Below are 19,691 nucleotides of genomic sequence, written 5' to 3' on the forward strand. Positions count from 1 at the left end.
AACAAACAACCCCCCCCCACCCCATCCAAAAGGTGATCTGACGTTTTTTTTGCACAGGTGGTTTCACCTTTCAACCGAAATGAGTTTTGAAGAAGTAAAAATGTCGCACGTGATGCGTTTTCTCCTTATTTTGCCACCGTCATTGCGGCTGTCCGACGTTTTGGGTCAACTCGTGTGGCCGGCGCACCGGTGCTTGTCCAGCTGATACTTGTAAGCAAAGTGGCGGGCGCAGGCGTGACATGGGAAGGGCTTCTCGCCCGTGTGCGTCCTCATGTGCCGGGCCATGGTGGCCTGCAGCGTGAAACGCGAGTGGCACACGGGGCAAGCGAAGGCTTTGGCGGCGCTGTGCGTTTTCATGTGGTTGGCGACGGTGGACTGCAGCCGGAAGGTCCGGTTGCACACGGAGCACGAGAAGGGCTTCTCGCCCGTGTGGATGCGGGTGTGCTCCAGCAGGCTCATCGTCCGCGAGAAGATCTTCCCGCAGAAGGAGCAGGTGAAGTTCTGGCCCGTGTGCGTCCGCATGTGCGGGATCAAGGAGGAGCGGAAGCGGAAGGCGGCGCCGCACAGCGAGCACGAGAAGGGCTTTTCGCCGCTGTGGATTCGCATGTGAGCCTTCAAGTTGATCTTTTTGGCAAAGCCTTTGGCGCAGACGGCGCAGGCGAAAGGCTTCTCGCCGCTGTGCGTCTTGGCGTGTTCCTTCAGGTTGCTCTTCCGGGCGAAGCTCTGAGCGCACACGGCGCAGGCGAACGACTTCTCCCCCGTGTGGGTTTGCGTGTGCTTGAGCAATGTGGAGCGATCTCGGAAGGCCATGTGGCACGCCGGGCACGGGTAAGGCTTCTCGCCGCTGTGCTTCCTCATGTGGATGGTCAGCGTGCCCTTCTGGCTGAAGCTTTTCCCGCACAACGAGCAGACGAAGGCTTTTTCTCCCGCGTGAGCCTTCGCGGCCGACTCGGAGGCCAAACTTTTGGCGCGGCGGGGACGCCGCTTTGAGTCGTCCGGCCCGTTCGCCGACGAGCTTTCCGCCGGCGCCGGCGAATCTTCGTCATCGTCGTCGCTTTTCACGACCACCCGAATCACCGGAAAGTCGCACGTGTCCGCCTCCTCGCCTTGTGGCCGCCGCCGCCCCCCCGGCCCGCTCACGTCCGCTTCTTCCTCTTCCTCTTTAAAGCGGCGGGGCGACGGCTGCTCCTCTTCCTCCCCCTGATGGCGGGGGACACCTTCCAGCTGCGGGAAACCTGCGCAGAAAGGAATCAAACGCAATTTTGCGTGTCATCGATGGAATCGCCCGTTGTAAAAAGAGCCCCGATATATTGTCCCACTTGTCTGATTAGTATTTGATGGCGCGGTGGCACGGCGTCATCGAAATTGGGTGCTTCGGGCGACCCCGACCGCGTTTTTTCCGACTCGGGTCGCGGCGTCGCCATGGGAACAGGACTCTGCGCAGAGTCCTGCCCGGTGAAATATTCCAAATCATTGAAGACGACGTCTCTTTGGTTTGTGCTTTGGAAGTAGCCGAGGGCTTTCACTCATGTCACGATGGCGGAAGAAGTCGACTTGGACTCCGTTTCGCGACACAAATATGGAGCGCTCGTGAGCTCCACCACGGACACTTTTTTTTCCCATCGTCACTGAAGGTGACATGATGTTTCGAGAAGAGGGGGTGGGGGGAGGCGAACTCGATGAAAGAAAAGAGATACGAAGGTAAATCGAATATTGAAAGTGACTCAGATGTTCGAGAAGTGAACCGACCTGCCGCGGGCGCATCCATGGGGGTCGGCTTTTCCTCCGTGGTTCCGCCCTTCGTTCTCCGTTCCCTTCCAAGAAAAGCGCTTGCGGCCAGCCCGAGACGCAACGCTTCGCCGCTTCCGCCCCTTCGTTGGCAACGGCGACTAACAAGCCGAGCAAGCCGATTTGTTTTTGGCCGCGTCAACGGCGACCACTCGACAAAACCGAAACGTAGCAGCAAAAGTGGGAACGAAATGAACACGTCGACGCAAAACGGCTCCCGAATCGAAGAGCATCGACGTTTTTTACGGTTGCAAATCAACACTGCGCATGCTCGCTGGCCGCCATCTTGGATGACTCGACGGCGTCATATGAGGGTCAAAACACATTAGTTTTTTTTAGGGGCGATTGTTTGGTTTAATGGTTCGTCTGTGGTTGTGTTATTCTCTGTTATTCCGACGGGTTCCGCGCTCAACGGGTAGATTTCACGAGTCATCGCTCATTTGTTCCGTTCTCTATCCTTAGACTACTTGAACGCGTGTGACTCGATGAAAGCCGAACACCGAAGGACGCTCGCGTTTATATTTGGTCGTCCGTCCAAGTGGAGCTGGCGGAGTTTCCGCCCGGCGCGTCACTTCCGCTTCCGGAGAGTGCGAGCTAACGGCCCGAGTCGGCGCGATTCGAAACGCGCGACGATTGCCTTTCGGTCGCCTCGTTTCTGATCGATACGGCGCGATTTCCGTCGCAGCTCATCACGACGTCGCCTTTTCGAGCTTCTGCCGCTCGCTTATAGCTCGTTGGCCGCGCACAAAGAGAGGAGGAGCCGGCTAGCGGCACCCTCCGCTGGTGGTGCGAGGGCAATGTGAAATGTACGGCTCGCTTAGCGCAAGCGGGAAGAAAAAGAACCACGACCGCGAGATCACATGGACTCTCACGCAGCAGGTTGGGCAACTTTTTCCTCTCGAGTCCAAATGTTTCTGTGGTTTGATCACCGCCGAGCGTTTCTAGGCGACGACGTCACACGAAACAGAAAAACAGCAAATGTGAACGCGAATACCTATGTTCAAGAAACGTACCATTTTAGTCCATTTTTTTCGTCCGTCTGGATCTTTTTTGGAGGGGGGGGGGGCCAACGGGGGCCAGTGCCCCTGTAGCACTTATTCTGTGGCCCCCCTTCCGAGCGTGGATTACGCAGTCGCGCCGAGTCGCCGACACGAAAGGTGGAACCAAAGTGCGTGATTTAACATTCTAGTCGGACCCCTTAGTGCGCTGCACCACATAAAAAATTAGCGTGAAAATGAGAAGCAGTCCGCAGAAAAGGAAATTACCACGACGTGTGTGTGTAACTTTTTTTAGTCTCCCTTTTTATTTAACAGGATATATATATATATATATAAGACTTTGCCTTTTAAAATTGGGATAATTATATGCACGTAAAACATCCAGCTTGAGTGTATTTGCAATTTTTGTCGCCGGCAGGCTGGTACCAAATCATCCCCTGGCTGGAATATTCTCAACAGATGGACACGCCGTATTGTTAGACTTGCAGACATTTTAGCCCTCCAAATACTGTTTTTTTTCTCATCACTGTAATGTTATGACTACACTTTCAAAGTTAGAAGAAATAAAAAGTCAAATCAGATTTTGAATCTGTCTTTTTAGCCCTGGGTTGAATGTGCCCCTCCATCTAAACCCCTGGCCCCAGCCCGGTCCCCTCAGTGAAATGGATCCAGAACCGCCACTGGCAGACGTCGGTGAAGAAGACGGCCGGCGGGAGTGCAGCTCCCGATCGGAGGAGGAGCGGCCCGGCGTTAAAGTGGAAGAGGAGGAAGTGGACATTGGTCAGGAGGCGGACGACTTGCCGGTGATTTGCGTGGTTGTGAAGGAGGAACACGACGATGACGGCGGCGGCGACCGAGCTCACCGGTGCCAAGGTGAGGGGAAGGTCCCGGCGGAGCCGAGGCGAGCCGAACCGCCGCGGGACACATCAAGGTGGCAAGGCAAAAGTGGCTTTGCGGGCGCGGCCACGTTGCAAAGTCACGCGGAGCAAAAAAGCTTCGGGTGTCCGTATTGCGCCAAAGCCTTCCCCAGGAAGAACAACTTGAAGCTCCACGTGAGGACGCACACGGGAGAGAAACCGTTCGCCTGCCCACTGTGCGGCAAAAGATTCTCCGAAAAGGGCAACCTGATGAGACACGCCAGCACGCACACGGGAGAGAAACCCTTCACTTGCTCAGTTTGCGGCGAAAGCTTCTCCCGCAAAGGCAACTTGGCCACGCACGCGCACACCCACACCGGCGAGAAAAGCTTTTCCTGCGCCGCCTGCGAGACCAGCTTCAGCCTGCGTTCGGCGCTTTTGAGACACATGCGGACGCACACGGGCGAAAAGCCCTTCCCCTGCTCCGTCTGCGCGCAAAAATTCTCCCAGAAGGGACATTTGTTGCGACACATGAGGACGCACAGCGGAGAGAAACCCTTCCCCTGCTCCATCTGCGGCAAGCGATTCTCCCAAAAGGGCAGCCTGGCCACGCACAAGAGCACGCACGCCGTGGAGAAACCCTTCTCCTGCTCCGTTTGCGGGCGCACCTTCTCCCAGAACGGCAACTTGGCGAAGCACGCCAGGAAACACACGGGAGAGAAACCCTTCGCTTGTCAGCTTTGTCGGCGACGCTTCACACACAAGTACCAGCTGAACAAGCACAAATGTGCGCCCGAGGAGAGCCGCCGGAGATGAAGCTGCGCCACTTTTCGGCCCCTTATGCGCGCGTGGCGCTAAGTCCCTACGACCGCGGCGCAGATTGTTTCCAAGATGGGGCTTGAACAAGGAATCGGGCTCAATAACCACCACGATGACAACGCGGCTTTTTCGACTTGCAAAAGGCTGCGATTGAGCTGCTTGGTTTTATGTCTTTGACTTTTTGTGGGGGTGGGTGGGCGGGTTTAATATGCAGTTGGGGGAGTCCTTAAGAAGTGCAGTCTGCAAGTGTGCAAATCCTGCCCGGTGTGAGAGTCGAAGGGATCGAGCTGCAGATTTTTTGGCCGCAGCTCAATTGAAACGAGCTGAAAGGCGAACTCGGAGTCAAAGAAAAGTTGGGGCCCTTGAGCTTGAAGGAGGGCGTGGCCTGGAAATCCCGCCAAGGGGAAAGCTTTGCCCATAAAACCGGCGCTTCGGCCGGAAAGTGGACGGCGGGCAGTTGAGCGCAATCGCCTTGTTGTCGCTGAGCTCTTCTTGCGGGCTCGCGTACGACCTGGAACACAAAGACACTGAATACGCTGCGGCGGTATTCCATGTGGAACAAAACTCGTATTTCAGTCAGCCCTAACTTCAGCTCAATGCTCAAAATCACACACTGGAGAGAAAAACAAGCTCCATGTCGTGGGGCCGCCGCCACCTATCGGCCGCATGGATCATTGCACTTGGGCCGTCTGTTGAACCAACCGCACCAGGCTACCGGGCGCGCCCGAGTGCACTGCTTCTATTTCACCTTCTTCCTCTTTCAGTGATGCTTTGAACGTTTTATGAAAAGCACTTTGAATTGTCTTGTACAAAAAAAAGGGACGCGATATCAATAAATCGTGCATTCTTTCTTGTGTATTGTGCGAAAGGTGCCATCCGACCATCCTCCGATCCGCTCCCCCTCACGAGGGTGGCTTCTCTTATTAAAAAGAGCTACGACGGTCTCACTGGCTTCACTTGCTGCTTCAAGCGCGGTTTCAACTGATCGAGCGATCCTGAAAGTCACGTTCAGAGTACCAACTTTTAACATGCGAGTCCATGGAAGCGGACAGTCCCCGTTTGCCGATTGTCCTTTTTGTGTGCTCCTCGATTTTTCGCTGCTTTTTTTTTTCTTCACAACACTATCAAGATGTTTCTTTTTCCCTTTTCCCCCAAAAACAAGCACTCGACGCTCACGCTTGCGTCCGTTTCACACGTCGCTAACTTGCGCGAGTTTTTGTTAGCAGGCTAACCAGCGACGCTTCTATGCGTGCCGAGGAAGAACCTGAACAAGCCCTTTTCGTTTAATTGGCACCTCGGTGGAGCCGAACGCGAGAAAGTCCCAAGTTGGTCTCGGAAGGCGCACATAATCTTTCCGATGCCAGTATGCGACGCGCGGCTCACTTCCGCCTTTTTCCTTCTTCGGTGAAAGTTGGTGACAACTCGCATAATGCCGCCATCAAGCGGAGAAACGTTGTCATCGCGGTTTACGTGACGTCACAGTCGCAATAAAACAGCCGCGCGGACTATTTTTGGTGTCGTTTGTAATTTCCACACAGGTTTATATTTCTTTATTTTGAAAAATGTCCCCTTTATTTTTGTATGCCGCCATATTTCTTGTCATTTTACCTTTATAAAATGTCCCATTTGATTTTTTTTACCCTCCCAAAAATGCTAATCTTATCCTAATATATTTGTATTTTAAGTCCTCGGTTTTCAAATGTTATTTCTACCATCAATCGCGGTCTCCCGCAGGTCCCGCAATAGATGCCTGTTTGCAAGTGCTCTATAGATGCAGTTGAGTTGAGACTTAATGCGGAAATTGACCTCTTTAATCACAACTCGGTTTTATTTCAAAGCAAAAAAAAAAATCATGACAAAAATAACATGGACAAGGCACAACAAAGAGTGGCGTTTGCTAGTTTGCCGCAGCACACAAAGAGACGACGCAAGTGGAATCCTTATTTTTTGGACGATATCAAAACAAAAGATTTATGGGGAACGGTTCACATCAATAATCCGTGACGTGAGCTCATTTCCCGACTCGCTCGAACAGCAACGCATCAGCCAACAACAAAGGCAAGTGTTTGTTCGGGGCAGGCATTCGCCACGTGAGTCCATCCATCGCGGAATATTCACGGCGCGCCAGTGACATCCGAGGCACACTTGTGTTTGTTGAGCTGATACTTGTACGCAAATCTGACGGGGCACCGGCCGCAGCCGTAAGGTTTTTCCCCCGTGTGCGTCCTCACGTGCGTCTTCAAGTTGCCGCTCTGCGCAAAGCTTTCGCCGCAGACGGCGCAAGCGAAAGGTTTCTCACCCGTGTGCGTCCTGGCGTGTTTGGACAAAATGTCCTTGCGGGAGAAGGTTTGACCGCACACGGAGCAGGGGTAGGGCTTTTCTCCCGTGTGCGTCCTGGTGTGGATCATCAGATTGCCTTTTTGGGAGAAGCGTTCGCCGCAAACCGGGCAGTGAAAGGGTTTCTCCCCCGTGTGCCACCTCATGTGGATCATCAAGTTGCTCTTCTGGGAGAAGCGCTCGCTGCAGATGGAGCAGGGGAAAGGTTTCTCCCCGGTGTGCTTCCTGGTGTGCTTGGTCAAGTTGACCTTCTGCGAGAATTTCTCGCCGCACATGGAGCACGCAAAGGGTTTCTCCCCCGTGTGCGTCCTCATGTGGATCATCAGGGTGCCTTTCAGCGAGAAGCTCGCGCCGCAGACGGAGCAAATGAAGGGTTTCTCGCCCGTGTGAATCATCATGTGCGTTTTCAGGTTTCGCTTGGTGCCGAAACCTTTGGCGCACTCGCAGCATTTGAAGCGGCGCTCGCGCTTCTGACCTCTCCGACGGCCTCGCTTGGGGTCTTCCTCGTTTGTCCGGTTGTCGCCGTCCGACAGGGGCACCGAGGGGCCGCCGGCTTCCGTCCCGCTTCGCCCGCGCCCAAGCTGAGACGACTGAGCCGCGCGGTCCTCGTCTTCGCCCTTCACCACGACTCGAATCACCGGGAGCCGGCGGCCGGGGGCCTCCCCCTCGTCCTCGTCCTGGGGGAGACCCTGGAGATGCTCTCCTCCCCCCTGACTGACGTCCGCCTCTTCCTCTTCCTCTTTGACGCAGGGGGGCTCTGGCTTCCCCGCGCCGGAGCTGCACTCCCGAAGCGCCTCTGGACGGACGGCTGTTGACGGTCACCAGAAAGCAAATGTCACCGTTTTCACGTCTCCGAACGAGACGACCGAAGCTTCGAGCAAGCATCGACCGCGTTCACTTTCATCTGCAGTCGGATGCTTTGGAACAAAATGAGCAAGCTCGAGTTCAATTTGGGTTGTGCGCCCTCGACGCGGTTTTGAAGGCATGTCCTACCACTTTCATGACACACGGTGAAACTGGTGTGCGGGGCACTTTTTTTCCTCCTCCTTTTGAACAAGATGCAAGACTTGGAATTCGCCGCTTCAAAACTAAAATGGAGGAATTTCTACCCGGTGACAGGCATGGGGCCTTTTTGTGGGTCCTGTTAAGATGGATATGCGCAGCCAATCTTGTAGGTGACATTTTGTCCTCTTTCTTTTGATGCTACCGTCTTCTTGTCATTTGTCATCTGCAGCAAACGCCGCGTCATGGCCAAAAGCTTTCGCCGAGCAACGTGACACACGAGTGACACATTTTAAACATTGTAAAATGTCATCGAAAATGAAGAAATAACAAGATGGGTGAACGCAAATCACCATTACTACTGCGTTGGGAAAGACAACAAACTCGCATTTATTCATCGCCAGCGCCCCCCACAGCCAATTAAAAAAAAAAACCTTCGCTCGAGGCTACACCTTCAAATTATACCAGCGTAGCAATTCCTACTTTTGAACACAAAGAACAGCAATGAAATGAGATTTCTAGGGGGGAGGTTTTCCGGTCATTGAACAAAAAGCTTCGCTGTCGCCGGGCTGCTTCTTAGGTTGGGGGGGCTCGGCCCGCCCACGCTGGCGTCAGGCTTCTTGCCAAGCCAAGCCAAGCCAAGCCAAGCCCGCGGCGTTCACTCGACATTGTTGATCGGGCGGCAGACATAATCCGCGCCAAGTGTGAAATGTATGAAAGCAACCAACCAACCTTGCGGGCGCGGGTGCGGCTGCGCGTCCATCGGAGGGTCGAGCTCCACAACGGAGTCGCTCGTTTTGACGGGCAAAAAGAAACGCTTTTGTTGGCGCTACTCACGCCGGCTCATCGTGAGCTCATCGATTAGCGTGCCGCGTCAACTCCCGCCTCGTTTTTTGGGGGGGGGGGGGGGCGAGTCGGAGATGCTTCCAGGCGCACAAACAAAAGGGCACGGTTGACGTGAGTCTATCTTAAGCGCGAGGAAAACTAGTTTGTACCAAAAAAAAAACGTTGACATGAAACGCGTCCATTCTTTCGCGCGGACATCGGCAGCAGCTCACTTCCGCCTTTTTCTTCTTCTATGGGCAGAAATGGCAGCCGGCATCCGCCACCTCGCAATGCTGCCACCAAACGGAGACATTTGGTTTTGCGCCGTGGCTTTGCCGCTTAAAGAACAGAAGCATTGTGCTTGTGTCGGATTTCGTGAAAAAAGCGCCATGTACCTCGAAGCATATCGAAAAAGCCGAATCGGGTGAAACTTGGCCCGATGCATTGAGGTGGGAACGGGGGCCGACATCAAAAGGCCACTCGGTTCAGTGGCGAGAGGAGCGAGGAAGCTTCCAAATAAATCCTTGCATGACACGCGAGAGGATCCAATTTGTGAAACGGGCATGAAGACGGCATGTCCGCGGCAGATGTTTGGATTCCGATTGGGGGAAGAAAAGGGCAGGATTTCCTCCACGGGGGCTCTCTCTCAACAAACAAAATGAGCACACTCGGACGGTTTCATTGGGTTTTATTAGTCTCGGGCGATCTGGTTTCTCTCTGGTCGCGGGTTACAAAGTGTCGGCCGGGTATCCGCAATGGGACTCCGTCGGTGTACAAAAAGCGCGTCGGCCTCGACGTCTACGTGTCAAAGTCCGTCCGAGCGCCGCCGCCCTCGCCTTTGTCCAGTTGACGCCCGTGCGGCAATTTGTCCTCGCCCGAGTCGCCGCCGAAGGGCTTTTCGCCGGCCCCCGCGTGGCCGGACAATTTCTCGGCGCGCGCGTGGCGCGAGAAGGGCTTTTCTCCCGTGTGGACGCGGGTGTGTCCGATGAGGTGGGCGCGCTGAGCGAAGCCTTCGCCGCAGAAGGAGCACTTGAAGGGTTTCTCGCCGCTGTGCGTGCGCAGGTGCTGGATGAGGGCGGGGCGCAGGCCGAAGCCGGCGTCGCACTGGCCGCACTTGAAGGGCTTTTCGCCCGTGTGCTTCCTGGTGTGCCGCATCAGGTTGCCTTTGAGCGAGAAGCGCTTGGCGCAGAAGGAGCACGTGAAGGGCTTCTCGCCCGTGTGCGTCCTCATGTGGTAGACCAGATGCGCCTTGCGGATGAACCTCTTGGGGCACACCGTGCAGCTGAAAGGTTTCTCTCCCGAGTGGATCATCATGTGCCGCTGCAAATCGGACATCTTGAAAAAGGCAGAGTCGCACAGGGAGCATTTGAAGTGCTTGGCGTCGAAGCGGCCGTGGTCCGGCCGATAGCCCCGGGGCGCTTCGGCCGGCGGCACCGGAGGGACCGAAGGGCCGCCCGCTTTCCCGTGGGCGCCCAGGGGCCGCCGGGCTCGGTCTCGCGGCTCGCCCTTGACCGGCGCGGGAGCCGCGGCGGGGGGAGGCTTGCCGCGCGGCGGCACCGCCTCCTCCCGCTCGTCGGCGGCGCCGTCCCGCGGCCGACCGCGCGCTCGCCGCTCTTTGGTGCAACTCGGCTGGGGTTCCGCCCGCTCCTCCTCCTGCTCCTGCTGCTGCTCCCCCCCGGAACTCCGCTCCCGCTGCTCCGGGGTGTCGTCTGCGTCGTCGTCATCATCGTCGTCGTCTTGACTGACGTCTGCGGACACCCGATAGGACAAAGACTTTCTTCAGAACATTTGTCACATCATCTTTCAGACAGCTGGCGCAGGAAACGCCCAAACGCGAACGTGCCCGTTTTTTGCAGCAGTCAGTGGCGGTTCTGGGGGGGGGGGGGGTGTAACAGGATCTATATATATATAAGACTTTGTGCCTTTTAAAATTGGGATGATTATTTGTATGTAAAACATGTAGCTTGAGTGTATTTGCAATTTTTGTCATCCCCTGGCTTGAATATTCTCAACAGATGGACACGGCGTATTGTTACGCTTGCAGACATTTTAGCCCTCCAGATACTGTTTTTTTTCTCATCGCTGTAATGTTATGACTACAATTTCAAAGTTTGAAGAGTCAAATCAGATTTCGAATCTGTCTTTTTAGCCCTGGGTTGAATGTGCTCTCCTCCCCCCATCGGAACCCCTGGCCCCGGCCCCCTCAGTGAAATGGATCCAGAACCGCCACTGATTCGCAGCCCCGCTTTTGATTGCGTCGAGCCGAGAAGGAGCACGGACGACCCGCGGCCGGCTCGAGATTTTCCTCAAGGTCGGCACCGACTTTGTTCGGATCGGGTTACTCGCATTTGGTGTCAAGAGCCGTTCGGTTTGGAAAACGTTCCGCGGAGGGACGGACGGCTCTCCCGAAAGCGTTTCTTTCATTGACCTCACCGAGTCGGCTCCGACGCCGTTTTTAGTCGACGTCGTCGGCCACTCGGCATCCGCGTCATCTTAAATGAGGTTCGGAGTTTTTCCCTCCCCTCGCCTCAACTGCGTCTTCGAGACTCTTGCGATCTGACCTGACTACGGGTAAAAAGTTACTGACAGATTGTGATGAGGAGTGAATGAGGTGTCCGGGTGGGAAAACGACAAAGGACGGCAGCTGGGCGGAGAGGCGAGAAGGATGCTCACCTGAAGCCAACGTCTCTCCCACTAGAGGGAAAAGCGAGAAGGAAAAAAAAGTGACCTCGGAGTCTTGCAACGGACACCCCCGAAGTGTCCCGACGCCACGATTGCCAACCCACCTGCCGCGCTCGCCTCCATGAGCGCGTCCAAAAGTTGCCGCTGTCGCAGGTTCTCCTCTTTGGTTCGCGAAAGTTCGTCCTCGTACTCGCTGATGGTTCTCTCCAACACCACAAAGATTTCCTCCACGGCCGCGTTCAGCCGCTGGTTGACCAGCGCTCGCAGCATTTTCACTTTACACATCGTCGCGCGCGAGCAAACGAGACTTTCCGCCGCTCTTTGTTCGCAGCTAGCGGGGCTAAACGAGCTAGCGGGAGTCGCCGCGAAGTGCTGGCGATCGATCGCGATGTCCTATCTCGCTCGGATTACCGAGACGACGAGCGCGGACGAGTCCGATGGCGCACAAAAGTAGCAAAGAGAGAGAGAAAAAAAATACGGGGGACTTTTACCAGCGAATTCGCTTCCGCTTAGCGGCGTGCTTGCTAATCGGACTTCTTCGTCGCCTTCCGTCCTCTTCTTCTTCGCTTTCGAGGCCCGCTTTTTGGGCTCGCGGTCGCCACCCGGCGGTCGTTTCGGAAGAGCGCTTTTCAACGCTTCCCCGAGTCGGAATACGGGGCGGTGTTCGCCCTCATTTTCGCAGTCGTGTGTGTGACTTCACGAGAAGAATTCTCAAGCAAGTTGTTCTCTTGCACTAGGCGACCTTTTTTTCTGCCAACCATTTTTTTTGGGGGGGGGGGGGGGTCAAAATGCAAGGTCTGAATTTTATTCTTCTTGGTCGACCGGTTAGCCACTCGACAACGCGGTGCGGAGGTGCAGGGTTCGATTCCGGCCTCGGGTTCCCCCGCGTGGAGTTTGCGTGGGTTTCTTCCCACATTCCGAAACCACGCGCGCGACAGGCCGATTTGAAAACGCCGAAATGTTTGTCTCCGCGTGGCAAGCGTCGGAATTCAAATGGAACAAACTTTATTTTGGGCCAGGGGGACATTCAAGGCCGATTTTCGAAATGGACACAAGGAGGAGGTCAAGCAAAATACACTCCCAGATGAGTTTTTTTTTCTGCGGCGACGGTGAAATCTACACCTTGGGGCCAGTTTGAGCGCGGCCGCTTTCGCCGCCGGCGCACGCGCGTTCGTCCGGCCTCGGCCCGGACTCGAACGCTCGGCCAGAGGCGGCGCGGTCCGAAGCTCGGTGTCCCTCGTGAGTTCGCATGTGTTTGACCAGCTTGGAATGAAACCTGAAGCTCATGCGGCACACGGGACACGACAGCGGTTTCTCTCCGGTGTGGATCCTCACGTGCTCCACCAGGCTGGCCTTTCGGGGGAACCTTTTGTCGCAGAAGGAGCACGCGAAGCGCTTCTCGCCCGTGTGCAGCCGCGCGTGCCTCAAGAGCGACGAGTGGACGCCGAAGCTGGCGTTGCACACCTGACAGGCGAAGGGCTTCTCGCCCGTGTGCGTCCTCATGTGGTTGACGAAGGTGGAGCGGAAGCGGAAGGTGGCCTGGCACACGCCGCAGGGGAACGACTTGGCGCCCGAATGCTTCCTCATGTGGCCGAGGTAGGTGGACTGGAACTTGAAGGTCACGTCGCACGCGGAACACGAGAAAGGGGGCTCCGCTCGGGCCGGCGGCGGCGGCGGCGGCGGCGCCCCGGGCCGCCCCTCCTCCGCGTCGGCCCGGCTTTTCAAACGTCTTCGACCGCCGCGCCGCGGACGGGCGCCCTCCCGCTCGGCGGCGTCGCCGTCCGACGGCGCCTTCTCCTCGCTTTCGTCTTCGCTCTTGACCACGACGCGCGTCACCGCCGGCTTGCCGAGGTCGGCCTCGTCCGCTCGCTGCTCCTCCTCCTCCTTCACGCGGGGGCACCCTTGCGCATCTGCAAATATCAATTCATCCATTATTATTATTTTTTTTTGCTTTTCCCTTTCCACCCCCCACCAAAAATGTGCAGAAAAGGCCCAAACGAGTTGATTGGAAAAGTCCTCATGCCCACGCAGCTCTCGCGATATATTCCAGAACCCAAACTCCAAAAAGTCGCGGGCTGCATTGTAGTCGCGGTTTGCCTCTGCGGGCTGCCACCACACTGAAAGCAAAGCCATTTTCTCATCGCGCTGATCGGCGGACATCGGATACGACTTTGAGCAAGAATCGTGGAAGTTTCTTGTGAAAAAGTCTCTTGTGGCCGTTTCATGACCGTGGACTGCCCGTCTTGTGTATTTCTGTTCTTAGACTTGGCCGAAGATGATTTTTTTGCCATCGATATCCCTCAAAGATTCTACACCCCCACCCCCAAATTATTCTTTTTTTGGGTGGTGATGAAAACGCCTCAAGTGCATACAGCCCCAAACTTTTTTTTTTTTCAGGAACGCGAAGGAAAGAGAAGCGACCTGGCGCGCGTGCGTCCGCGTGAGGTTTGAAAACGGCGTCGAGTAGTTGACGCTGTCGCCGGTTCTCGTCTTTGGTTCGACAAAGCTCCTCCTCGTAGTCCGCTATGGTTCTTTCCAACACGGCGAAGACCTCCTCCACGGCCGCGCTCAGCCGCTCGTTGACCATCGCCCGCAGCATCTGCACTTTAAACATCTTGCCCAAGCAAAGAAAGAAAGAAAGAAAGAGAGGGAGGGAGAGAAAAAGAGAAAGACGAGTCGACGGCGGCCTTTGTTCGCGGCTAACCGGCTCCGAGCTAGCTTGCGAGGCTAACGAGCAGATGATGACGATCCTGGCCTCGTTAATAGTATCACGGACAACAAGAGACGTCTTCCACGGGACCGACTCGAGCGTTTGTTCTAAGGACGGCGTCCCCAACTTCCGATCTTGAGGGGGGGGGCGCTTTGAGCATGCGCGAAAGGCATTTCCTGACCGGACCTGCTCACGGGCGTACTGCGCATGCGCAAAGGCCCGCCATCTTGTGGCAAAAACCTCTACCGAACCCCGATAGGCCAAATTTTCGTCGCTCCTCGCCGTTTTTGGTCCACCGCGCTGCCCCTTTTCGTCTCCGATTGACCTTGTCCGTGTGAAACTTGGTGGGGGCGGGGGGGTTCCCCTGTGAAAAGAGTCTCCTCTTCAGTGGGCTCCATAATTTTACAGTGCGACAACAGAAAAAGACCCCCCCCCCCCCACTATGTTGTAAAATTAAAAACTAAAGTCCAAAATACTGCCAAACAGTCCAGATATGAATTTCAGGCAAGACAAGATTTCTTGTTGGCATCAAAGAAGGAACTACTTTTTTTTAGGTCTGCACCCCCTCCTCGCTTGGAGAGGGAATTCTGCTGAATCTTGTGTCTGCAATAAAGCGGCAAAACGCGGCCTGCCTTTGGATCCGTCTCGAGGGCGGGGGTCGGGGGGCACTTAATCCTGTACTACCTGTAAAACCGGGCAAATTCCGAAAAACAAATTGAGCTGGGATTGGTTTGAGCGACTGTGATGTCATTTTCAGTCCCCGGCAAGTGGCAAAATGCCCCCCCCCTGTTGAAATGGATCAAAACAGCATCCATACTCCACAAAACGCCACCTTCAACACATTGCTGCCTTGAGACTAGTGGGGGGCAGAGAACATACCGAGGAAAACATTTTGATGCGACTTGCAAATGTCTTGAAAATGCTCTTTTTAACTCTTGCTTTTTATTTTCCTTCAACGAAAGCTTCTCACAATCGCATTCTTCAGAAGCGGCACCTACACGTCCGGGCCGGCGCACGCGTGTTTGTCCAGTTGGTACTTGTAGGCGAAGGTTTGCCGGCACAGGCGACAGCCGAAGGGTTTCTCCCCCGTGTGCGTCCTGCCGTGCGTCACCAGGCTGCTCTTGGCCGAGAACCTCTGGCCGCAGACGGGGCAGGAGAAGGCTTTCTCGCCCGTGTGCGTCACGGCGTGGATGCGCAGGTGCTCCTTCTGCGCAAAGCTTTTGCCGCACCGGGGGCAGGCGAAGGGTCTCTCGCCCGTGTGCGTCCGCATGTGGTTGGCCAGCTTGGAGTGAAATCGGAACCGGGCGTGGCACACGGCGCACGAGAAGGGCTTCTCGCCCGTGTGAATGCGGGTGTGCTCCTTCAAGCTGGTCTTCCTGGGGAAACGCTTGCCGCAGACGGAGCAGCAGAAGGGCTTCTCGCCCGTGTGCGAGCGCATGTGCCGCAGCAGCGACGAGCGCACGGCGAAGCGGGCGTTGCACACCTGGCAGGCGAAGGGCTTCTCGCCCGTGTGCGTTCGGACGTGGTTGTCGTAGGTGGAGCGGAAGCGGAAGGTCATGCCGCACGCCGAGCACGAGAAGGGCTCGTCGACGGCGTGGGTGTGGCCGCGCCGGATCGATTGTTCCCTCCGCGAGAACCTGCCGCCGCAGCCCGAGACTTTCCCCCCGCCCGCGTGGCACTTGCCGCGCCTTTTCAAGTTCTTTGGGCGGGAAAAGCTTTCGTCGCGTCGAGGGCACTCCAACGGCTCGCCGGCGCGCTCCTCGTCTCCGTCTCCTCGGGTGTCCGACCGAGGAGCCGCGAAGCCGTCGTCGGGGCGGCGCCACTCGGCCGCGTCGTCGTCCTCGTCTTCACTCTTGACGATGACACGCGTGAGCGGAAGCTGGCTCGCGTCCGCGTCCTCGTCGACGTGGGGGCTCTCCTCTTTGGTGCGGGGGGGCTCCGGCTCCATCCCAGGAGGAATCCCTTCTCCGCGGAGGTCCGATTGTGCCACACACATACACACACACACATTTATTGTTATTGTTCCCGTCATCGCCAACGAGCGAGTTGCAGAGGTTGCTAGTGGAATATGTTCCTCTAGCACAAGAACATGCCAGAAAACTTTTGGAAAGGTGACGGTCGAACCAACCTGGCGCCGTGGTGAGCGGGGGAGGTTTGAAGAGCGCGTCCAGCAGATGTCGCTGTCGCAGATTCTCGTCTTTGGTTCGAGAAAGTTCCTCCTCGTACTCGCCGATGGTTCTTTCCAACACGGCAAAGATTTCTTCCACGGCCGCGCTCAGCCGCTCGTTGACCAACGCTCGCAGCATCCTCACTTTGCACATGTTCCCACGAGAATGACGACGACAGCGGGCGGGTGCGTGTCGCGAGCCTCGCGCCCGTCTTTGTTGCCAGCTAACAAGCGAAGCGGAGTGGAGAGGAGCGGAGCGGAGGAGCTTCCAAGAGCGCCCGGGCGAGGAAATTCAACAAAACCTCACGCGTCGTCTTTGTTGGACTAACGGAGCGAAAAGGGGCTCACCGCGTAAATGGAAAGGCTCGCTTCGGCAAAGATTTGCGCGTCGGCATCAGCTCCGTGAGCGGCGCGTGCGGCCAACGTCCCGGCTTCTTCTTCTTCGGCGGCTTCGACTCCTTCGCCCCAAGAAGCAGCGACGCGGTTGCCGCGTTGCTGCCATCTATCGGTGGCCTCGTGTCCTCACATCCAGCCTCTCACGTGTCGGCAACACGCCAAGAAGACAGAAGGCGACGACAAACAAGTTCCCGGAAATGAACATGGATCTGTTTTGGGGGAGTCTTTTTTTTTTTTTTTTTTGAGAAAATGTGCACATTTAAAGTGCGGGTGTTCTTTTGATTTGCGCTTCGGTGTTCGCTCAACTCCATTTGATTTTCCAAATCTGCGCGCATATTTTAAGAAGCCAACAAGAGACTCTCTTTCAGTCTGTCACGTCCCGGGGTTGCCAGCAGGGGGCGGGCTTTCTGCCCGCCGTTTACACACCTGTCACCCATTAGGGAGTAATTGCTCAGCCTTTATTTGGACGCTCTGGCAGTCTACTCGCTGCCGGAGAATTCCACGCCGCGCCAATATTCTCTTGCTCAAATTACTATTTGGATTATTTGTTGCCTCTTAGCCTTGTGGCTGTTATTACGCGCCATTATTCTAATTACGTACGAAATTTATATAATCGTCTAATCAGACCTTCCTTGCCATTTGTTTTCCACAAGCTCCTCATTGTACATGGCGTCAATTGAACTCGTGACCTTCGGGAGCAAACCAAATAGGGATCGCGTATCACCCCGTTCCCTTCAGTGACTTTATCCGAGCAGATTTGTTTGAAGGCGTTTCGTTTTTTTTGGAACGTCACTGTGCCTTTTCATGCCTTACAAGGAAAAAAGAAGCCGCGGAAGTTGGAAGCCGAGGTTCCGCGATCCAACAACCGCAGTGAAGACCAAGCCAACTTGCCAGATAAATATTTCCATCCGTTGCTTTGGCCCGGATGATGCTCACCTTGTGCGGATGAACAAATGAAGCTTTTGATAGTGAGAAATATTTTCATGGTTCCAAAAACAACAACACTGTTAATCACGTGAATTTGGACGGCACGGATATCCGCCCGTATTTCTAGGCAGCACTGGAGGGAAACAAGCACCGGGGAACGGCGGTTGCGGCGGCGATAACCCGAGTTCGCGTTCACGGCGTCACCGATCGCCGCTCTTCTCGGCGGCACACTCGCGCCCGTCCGGCTGCGACCGAGAAGCGAAGCCGCAATCCCACCCGCCACAGGCGAGCGCCTCCTCGGTGGCGTGTTTCCTCATGTGCGTCCTCAAGTTGCACTTGTGAGCAAAGGTTTGCGCGCACACCGAGCAGGAGAAAGGTTTTTCCCCCGTGTGCGTTCTCATGTGCGCCACCAAAATGGCTTTGGTGGCGTAGCCTTCGCCGCACGCCGGACAGTCGAAAGGTCTCTCGCCGGTGTGTCTCCTCATGTGAATCTTCAAACTGCACTTGGACGAGTACGTTTGGCCGCACACCGAACAGGGGAAGGGTTTTTCTCCCGTGTGCGTCCTCATGTGGACCGCCAAGGTGTCTTTCCGGGTGAATCGCTCGCCGCAGGTTGAGCAGGCAAATGGTTTCTCTCCGGTGTGTTTTCTGGCGTGGACCGCCAGAATGGCTTTGGTGGTGAAGCCTTCGCCGCAAACCGAGCAAGCGAAGGGTTTCTCGCCGGTGTGTCTTCTCATGTGGGCCTTCAAGTTACTCTTGGAAGAGAAGGTCTGGGCGCAGACCGAGCACGGAAAAGGTTTTTCCCCCGTGTGCGTCCGGGAGTGCTCCGTCAGCGTGTGCTTCCGGGGGAATCTCTCGCCGCACAGCGAGCAGGGAAACGGTTTCTCCCCGGTGTGCGTCCTCACGTGCGACTTCAAGTTGCTCTTGGAAGAGAACTTCTGAGCGCAGAGCGAGCAGGGAAAGGGCTTCTCGCCGGTGTGCGTCATCACGTGCGACCTCAAATGCGTCCTCCTGGCGAACGCTTTGGCGCAAAAGGCACACGCGAAAGGCTTTTCTCTCGTCCCGGCGGCGGCGTCCGGCGAGTCGGAGAGCGCAGCCGAGACGCCGTCCGCTTCCGGCGCGCTTGGACTGCGGTCAAGACGCGAAGGCTCGCCTTCGGCGCTGCCGTCTTCGGCCTTCACGACGACCTGAATGACAGGAAAGTGGCGGATGTCGACTTCCGCTTCCTCCCGCTGCGCCTCTTTTTCAGGCGGACCGCCGAGATGCCGTCCGGCCTCCTGGCCGATGCCCACTTCCTCCTCTTCTTCTTTGAGGCGGGGGGGCCAGTCTTCCTCCTCTTCCTTCTTAATGAGGGGCCGCTCTGGTGTCCGTGTCTCTGGAAGGTCTTCTTCCCTTTTGACGCGGGGAGGGGGGCTCATGTCTGCAGGACACTTGACAAAGAAGAACAAAAAAAAGTCACTTCAGGCGAGTGTCACAACAGGCAGGAACCCGAACCCGGTCCGAAATCCAATGGGCGACGCTTGTCGCTTACATGCTCCAATCCCCGCGGAAGCAGACGGACGGACAGCAACAAACTACGCTGAAAATTCGCCTTGGAAAGCGACGACACTGAAATTACTCCAAGCGGACGTGAGCGTAACAAACCTGGCTCGCGTGGGTCCACGCGAGCGTCCGTTCGCGGACGCCCTCCCTCGCTTCCTCCTCGCGCTGCGCAACGGTACCGAGATTTCTTCCTCCCGCGGGTGGCTCGTTTCTCCGCCCTCCGCGTGTGGTCCACAACGGCGGCGAGGATCGCTCGGCACTCGGCTCTGCTGCCGAGCTCGCTCGCGACGCTCTTTGTCTGCAGCTGACAGGCGAGGCGAAAGGCGCGTTTTGGCGGCACGGCGACACGGAATTCCACAGCGCGCCGCTCGTTCTCGCGCATTTGGCGAGGGCATAGGCGGCGTCTCTTGCCTCACTTCCGCTTATGGCCGAGCGCCGGAGCGCTGGCGTTCGCGGTGACGTCAGCCAGAGATCTGTATTCTATATTCGCGGTTTCATTCGAAACACTAATAAGTAATAAAGGTGTCTACTTTTTACCGGCATCCGACAAACCCAAGCGAAAAGGCTGACTGACGATAAAAGTGAAGGTTGCCGCCGCCGGTGGGCTGCCTGACTTCCGCCTTTTTCTTCTTCGATGGCGG

General features: G+C 56.2%; 5 protein-coding genes across 5 annotated transcripts; 1 reads left to right on the forward strand and 4 right to left on the reverse strand.

Annotated features, from left to right (window-relative positions):
* Positions 1–57: 57 nt before the first annotated feature.
* LOC127599855 (zinc finger protein Xfin-like) lies at positions 58–11,951 on the reverse strand. Its single transcript, XM_052064068.1, has 9 exons — positions 11,413–11,951; positions 11,300–11,320; positions 9,429–10,374; positions 8,534–8,592; positions 6,581–7,607; positions 4,934–4,973; positions 3,879–4,329; positions 1,750–2,082; positions 58–1,235 (listed from the first exon to the last, which is right to left on the reverse strand). Exons 1-9 carry the CDS (start codon positions 11,591–11,593, stop codon positions 166–168), a joined length of 4,128 nt encoding a protein of 1,375 aa, XP_051920028.1. The 5' UTR covers positions 11,594–11,951; the 3' UTR covers positions 58–165.
* Positions 2,147–5,318, forward strand: LOC127599093 (gastrula zinc finger protein XlCGF8.2DB-like). Its single transcript, XM_052062766.1, has 2 exons — positions 2,147–2,667; positions 3,474–5,318. The coding sequence occupies exons 1-2, from the start codon at positions 2,649–2,651 to the stop codon at positions 4,457–4,459; spliced, it is 1,005 nt and encodes a 334-aa protein (XP_051918726.1). The 5' UTR covers positions 2,147–2,648; the 3' UTR covers positions 4,460–5,318.
* Positions 11,952–12,296: 345 nt separating the features above from the next.
* On the reverse strand, positions 12,297–14,329 carry LOC127599096 (zinc finger protein 771-like). The gene is made up of 2 exons (XM_052062781.1): positions 13,730–14,329; positions 12,297–13,218 (listed from the first exon to the last, which is right to left on the reverse strand). Exons 1-2 carry the CDS (start codon positions 13,920–13,922, stop codon positions 12,425–12,427), a joined length of 987 nt encoding a protein of 328 aa, XP_051918741.1. The 5' UTR covers positions 13,923–14,329; the 3' UTR covers positions 12,297–12,424.
* Positions 14,330–14,943: 614 nt separating this feature from the next.
* On the reverse strand, positions 14,944–16,538 carry LOC127599069 (oocyte zinc finger protein XlCOF6.1-like). Its single transcript, XM_052062734.1, has 2 exons — positions 16,147–16,538; positions 14,944–15,980 (listed from the first exon to the last, which is right to left on the reverse strand). The coding sequence occupies exons 1-2, from the start codon at positions 16,337–16,339 to the stop codon at positions 15,013–15,015; spliced, it is 1,161 nt and encodes a 386-aa protein (XP_051918694.1). The 5' UTR covers positions 16,340–16,538; the 3' UTR covers positions 14,944–15,012.
* A 1,003-nt stretch (positions 16,539–17,541) lies between these two features.
* Positions 17,542–19,691, reverse strand: LOC127599063 (oocyte zinc finger protein XlCOF6.1-like). The gene is made up of 2 exons (XM_052062723.1): positions 19,153–19,691; positions 17,542–18,938 (listed from the first exon to the last, which is right to left on the reverse strand). Exon 2 carries the CDS (start codon positions 18,924–18,926, stop codon positions 17,709–17,711), a length of 1,218 nt encoding a protein of 405 aa, XP_051918683.1. The 5' UTR covers positions 18,927–18,938; positions 19,153–19,691; the 3' UTR covers positions 17,542–17,708.

The sequence above is a fragment of the Hippocampus zosterae genome, chromosome 4, assembly GCF_025434085.1.
Source record: "Hippocampus zosterae strain Florida chromosome 4, ASM2543408v3, whole genome shotgun sequence".
NCBI classification, from domain to species: Eukaryota; Metazoa; Chordata; class Actinopteri; order Syngnathiformes; family Syngnathidae; genus Hippocampus; species Hippocampus zosterae.

Excerpts from the sequence above, each read along its gene's own strand:
- LOC127599855 (XM_052064068.1), bottom strand. The coding sequence starts at position 11,593 with ATGTGTAAAGTGAAAATGCTGCGAGCGCTGGTCAACCAGCGGCTGAAC. Across the intron at positions 8,593-9,428 it reads GCTCGGACGGACTTTGACAC|CGACTCCGTTGTGGAGCTCG; the intron begins GTAGACGTCGAG and ends CGTCAAAACGAG. Across the intron at positions 7,608-8,533 it reads GCCGCACCCGCGCCCGCAAG|CCGTCCGTCCAGAGGCGCTT; the intron begins GTTGGTTGGTTG and ends GACCGTCAACAG.
- LOC127599096 (XM_052062781.1), bottom strand. The coding sequence starts at position 13,922 with ATGTTTAAAGTGCAGATGCTGCGGGCGATGGTCAACGAGCGGCTGAGC. Across the intron at positions 13,219-13,729 it reads CGCGGACGCACGCGCGCCAG|ATGCGCAAGGGTGCCCCCGC; the intron begins GTCGCTTCTCTT and ends TGATATTTGCAG.
- LOC127599069 (XM_052062734.1), bottom strand. The coding sequence starts at position 16,339 with ATGTGCAAAGTGAGGATGCTGCGAGCGTTGGTCAACGAGCGGCTGAGC. Across the intron at positions 15,981-16,146 it reads CCCGCTCACCACGGCGCCAG|GGATTCCTCCTGGGATGGAG; the intron begins GTTGGTTCGACC and ends TCCGCGGAGAAG.
- LOC127599063 (XM_052062723.1), bottom strand. The coding sequence starts at position 18,926 with ATGAGCCCCCCTCCCCGCGTCAAAAGGGAAGAAGACCTTCCAGAGACA.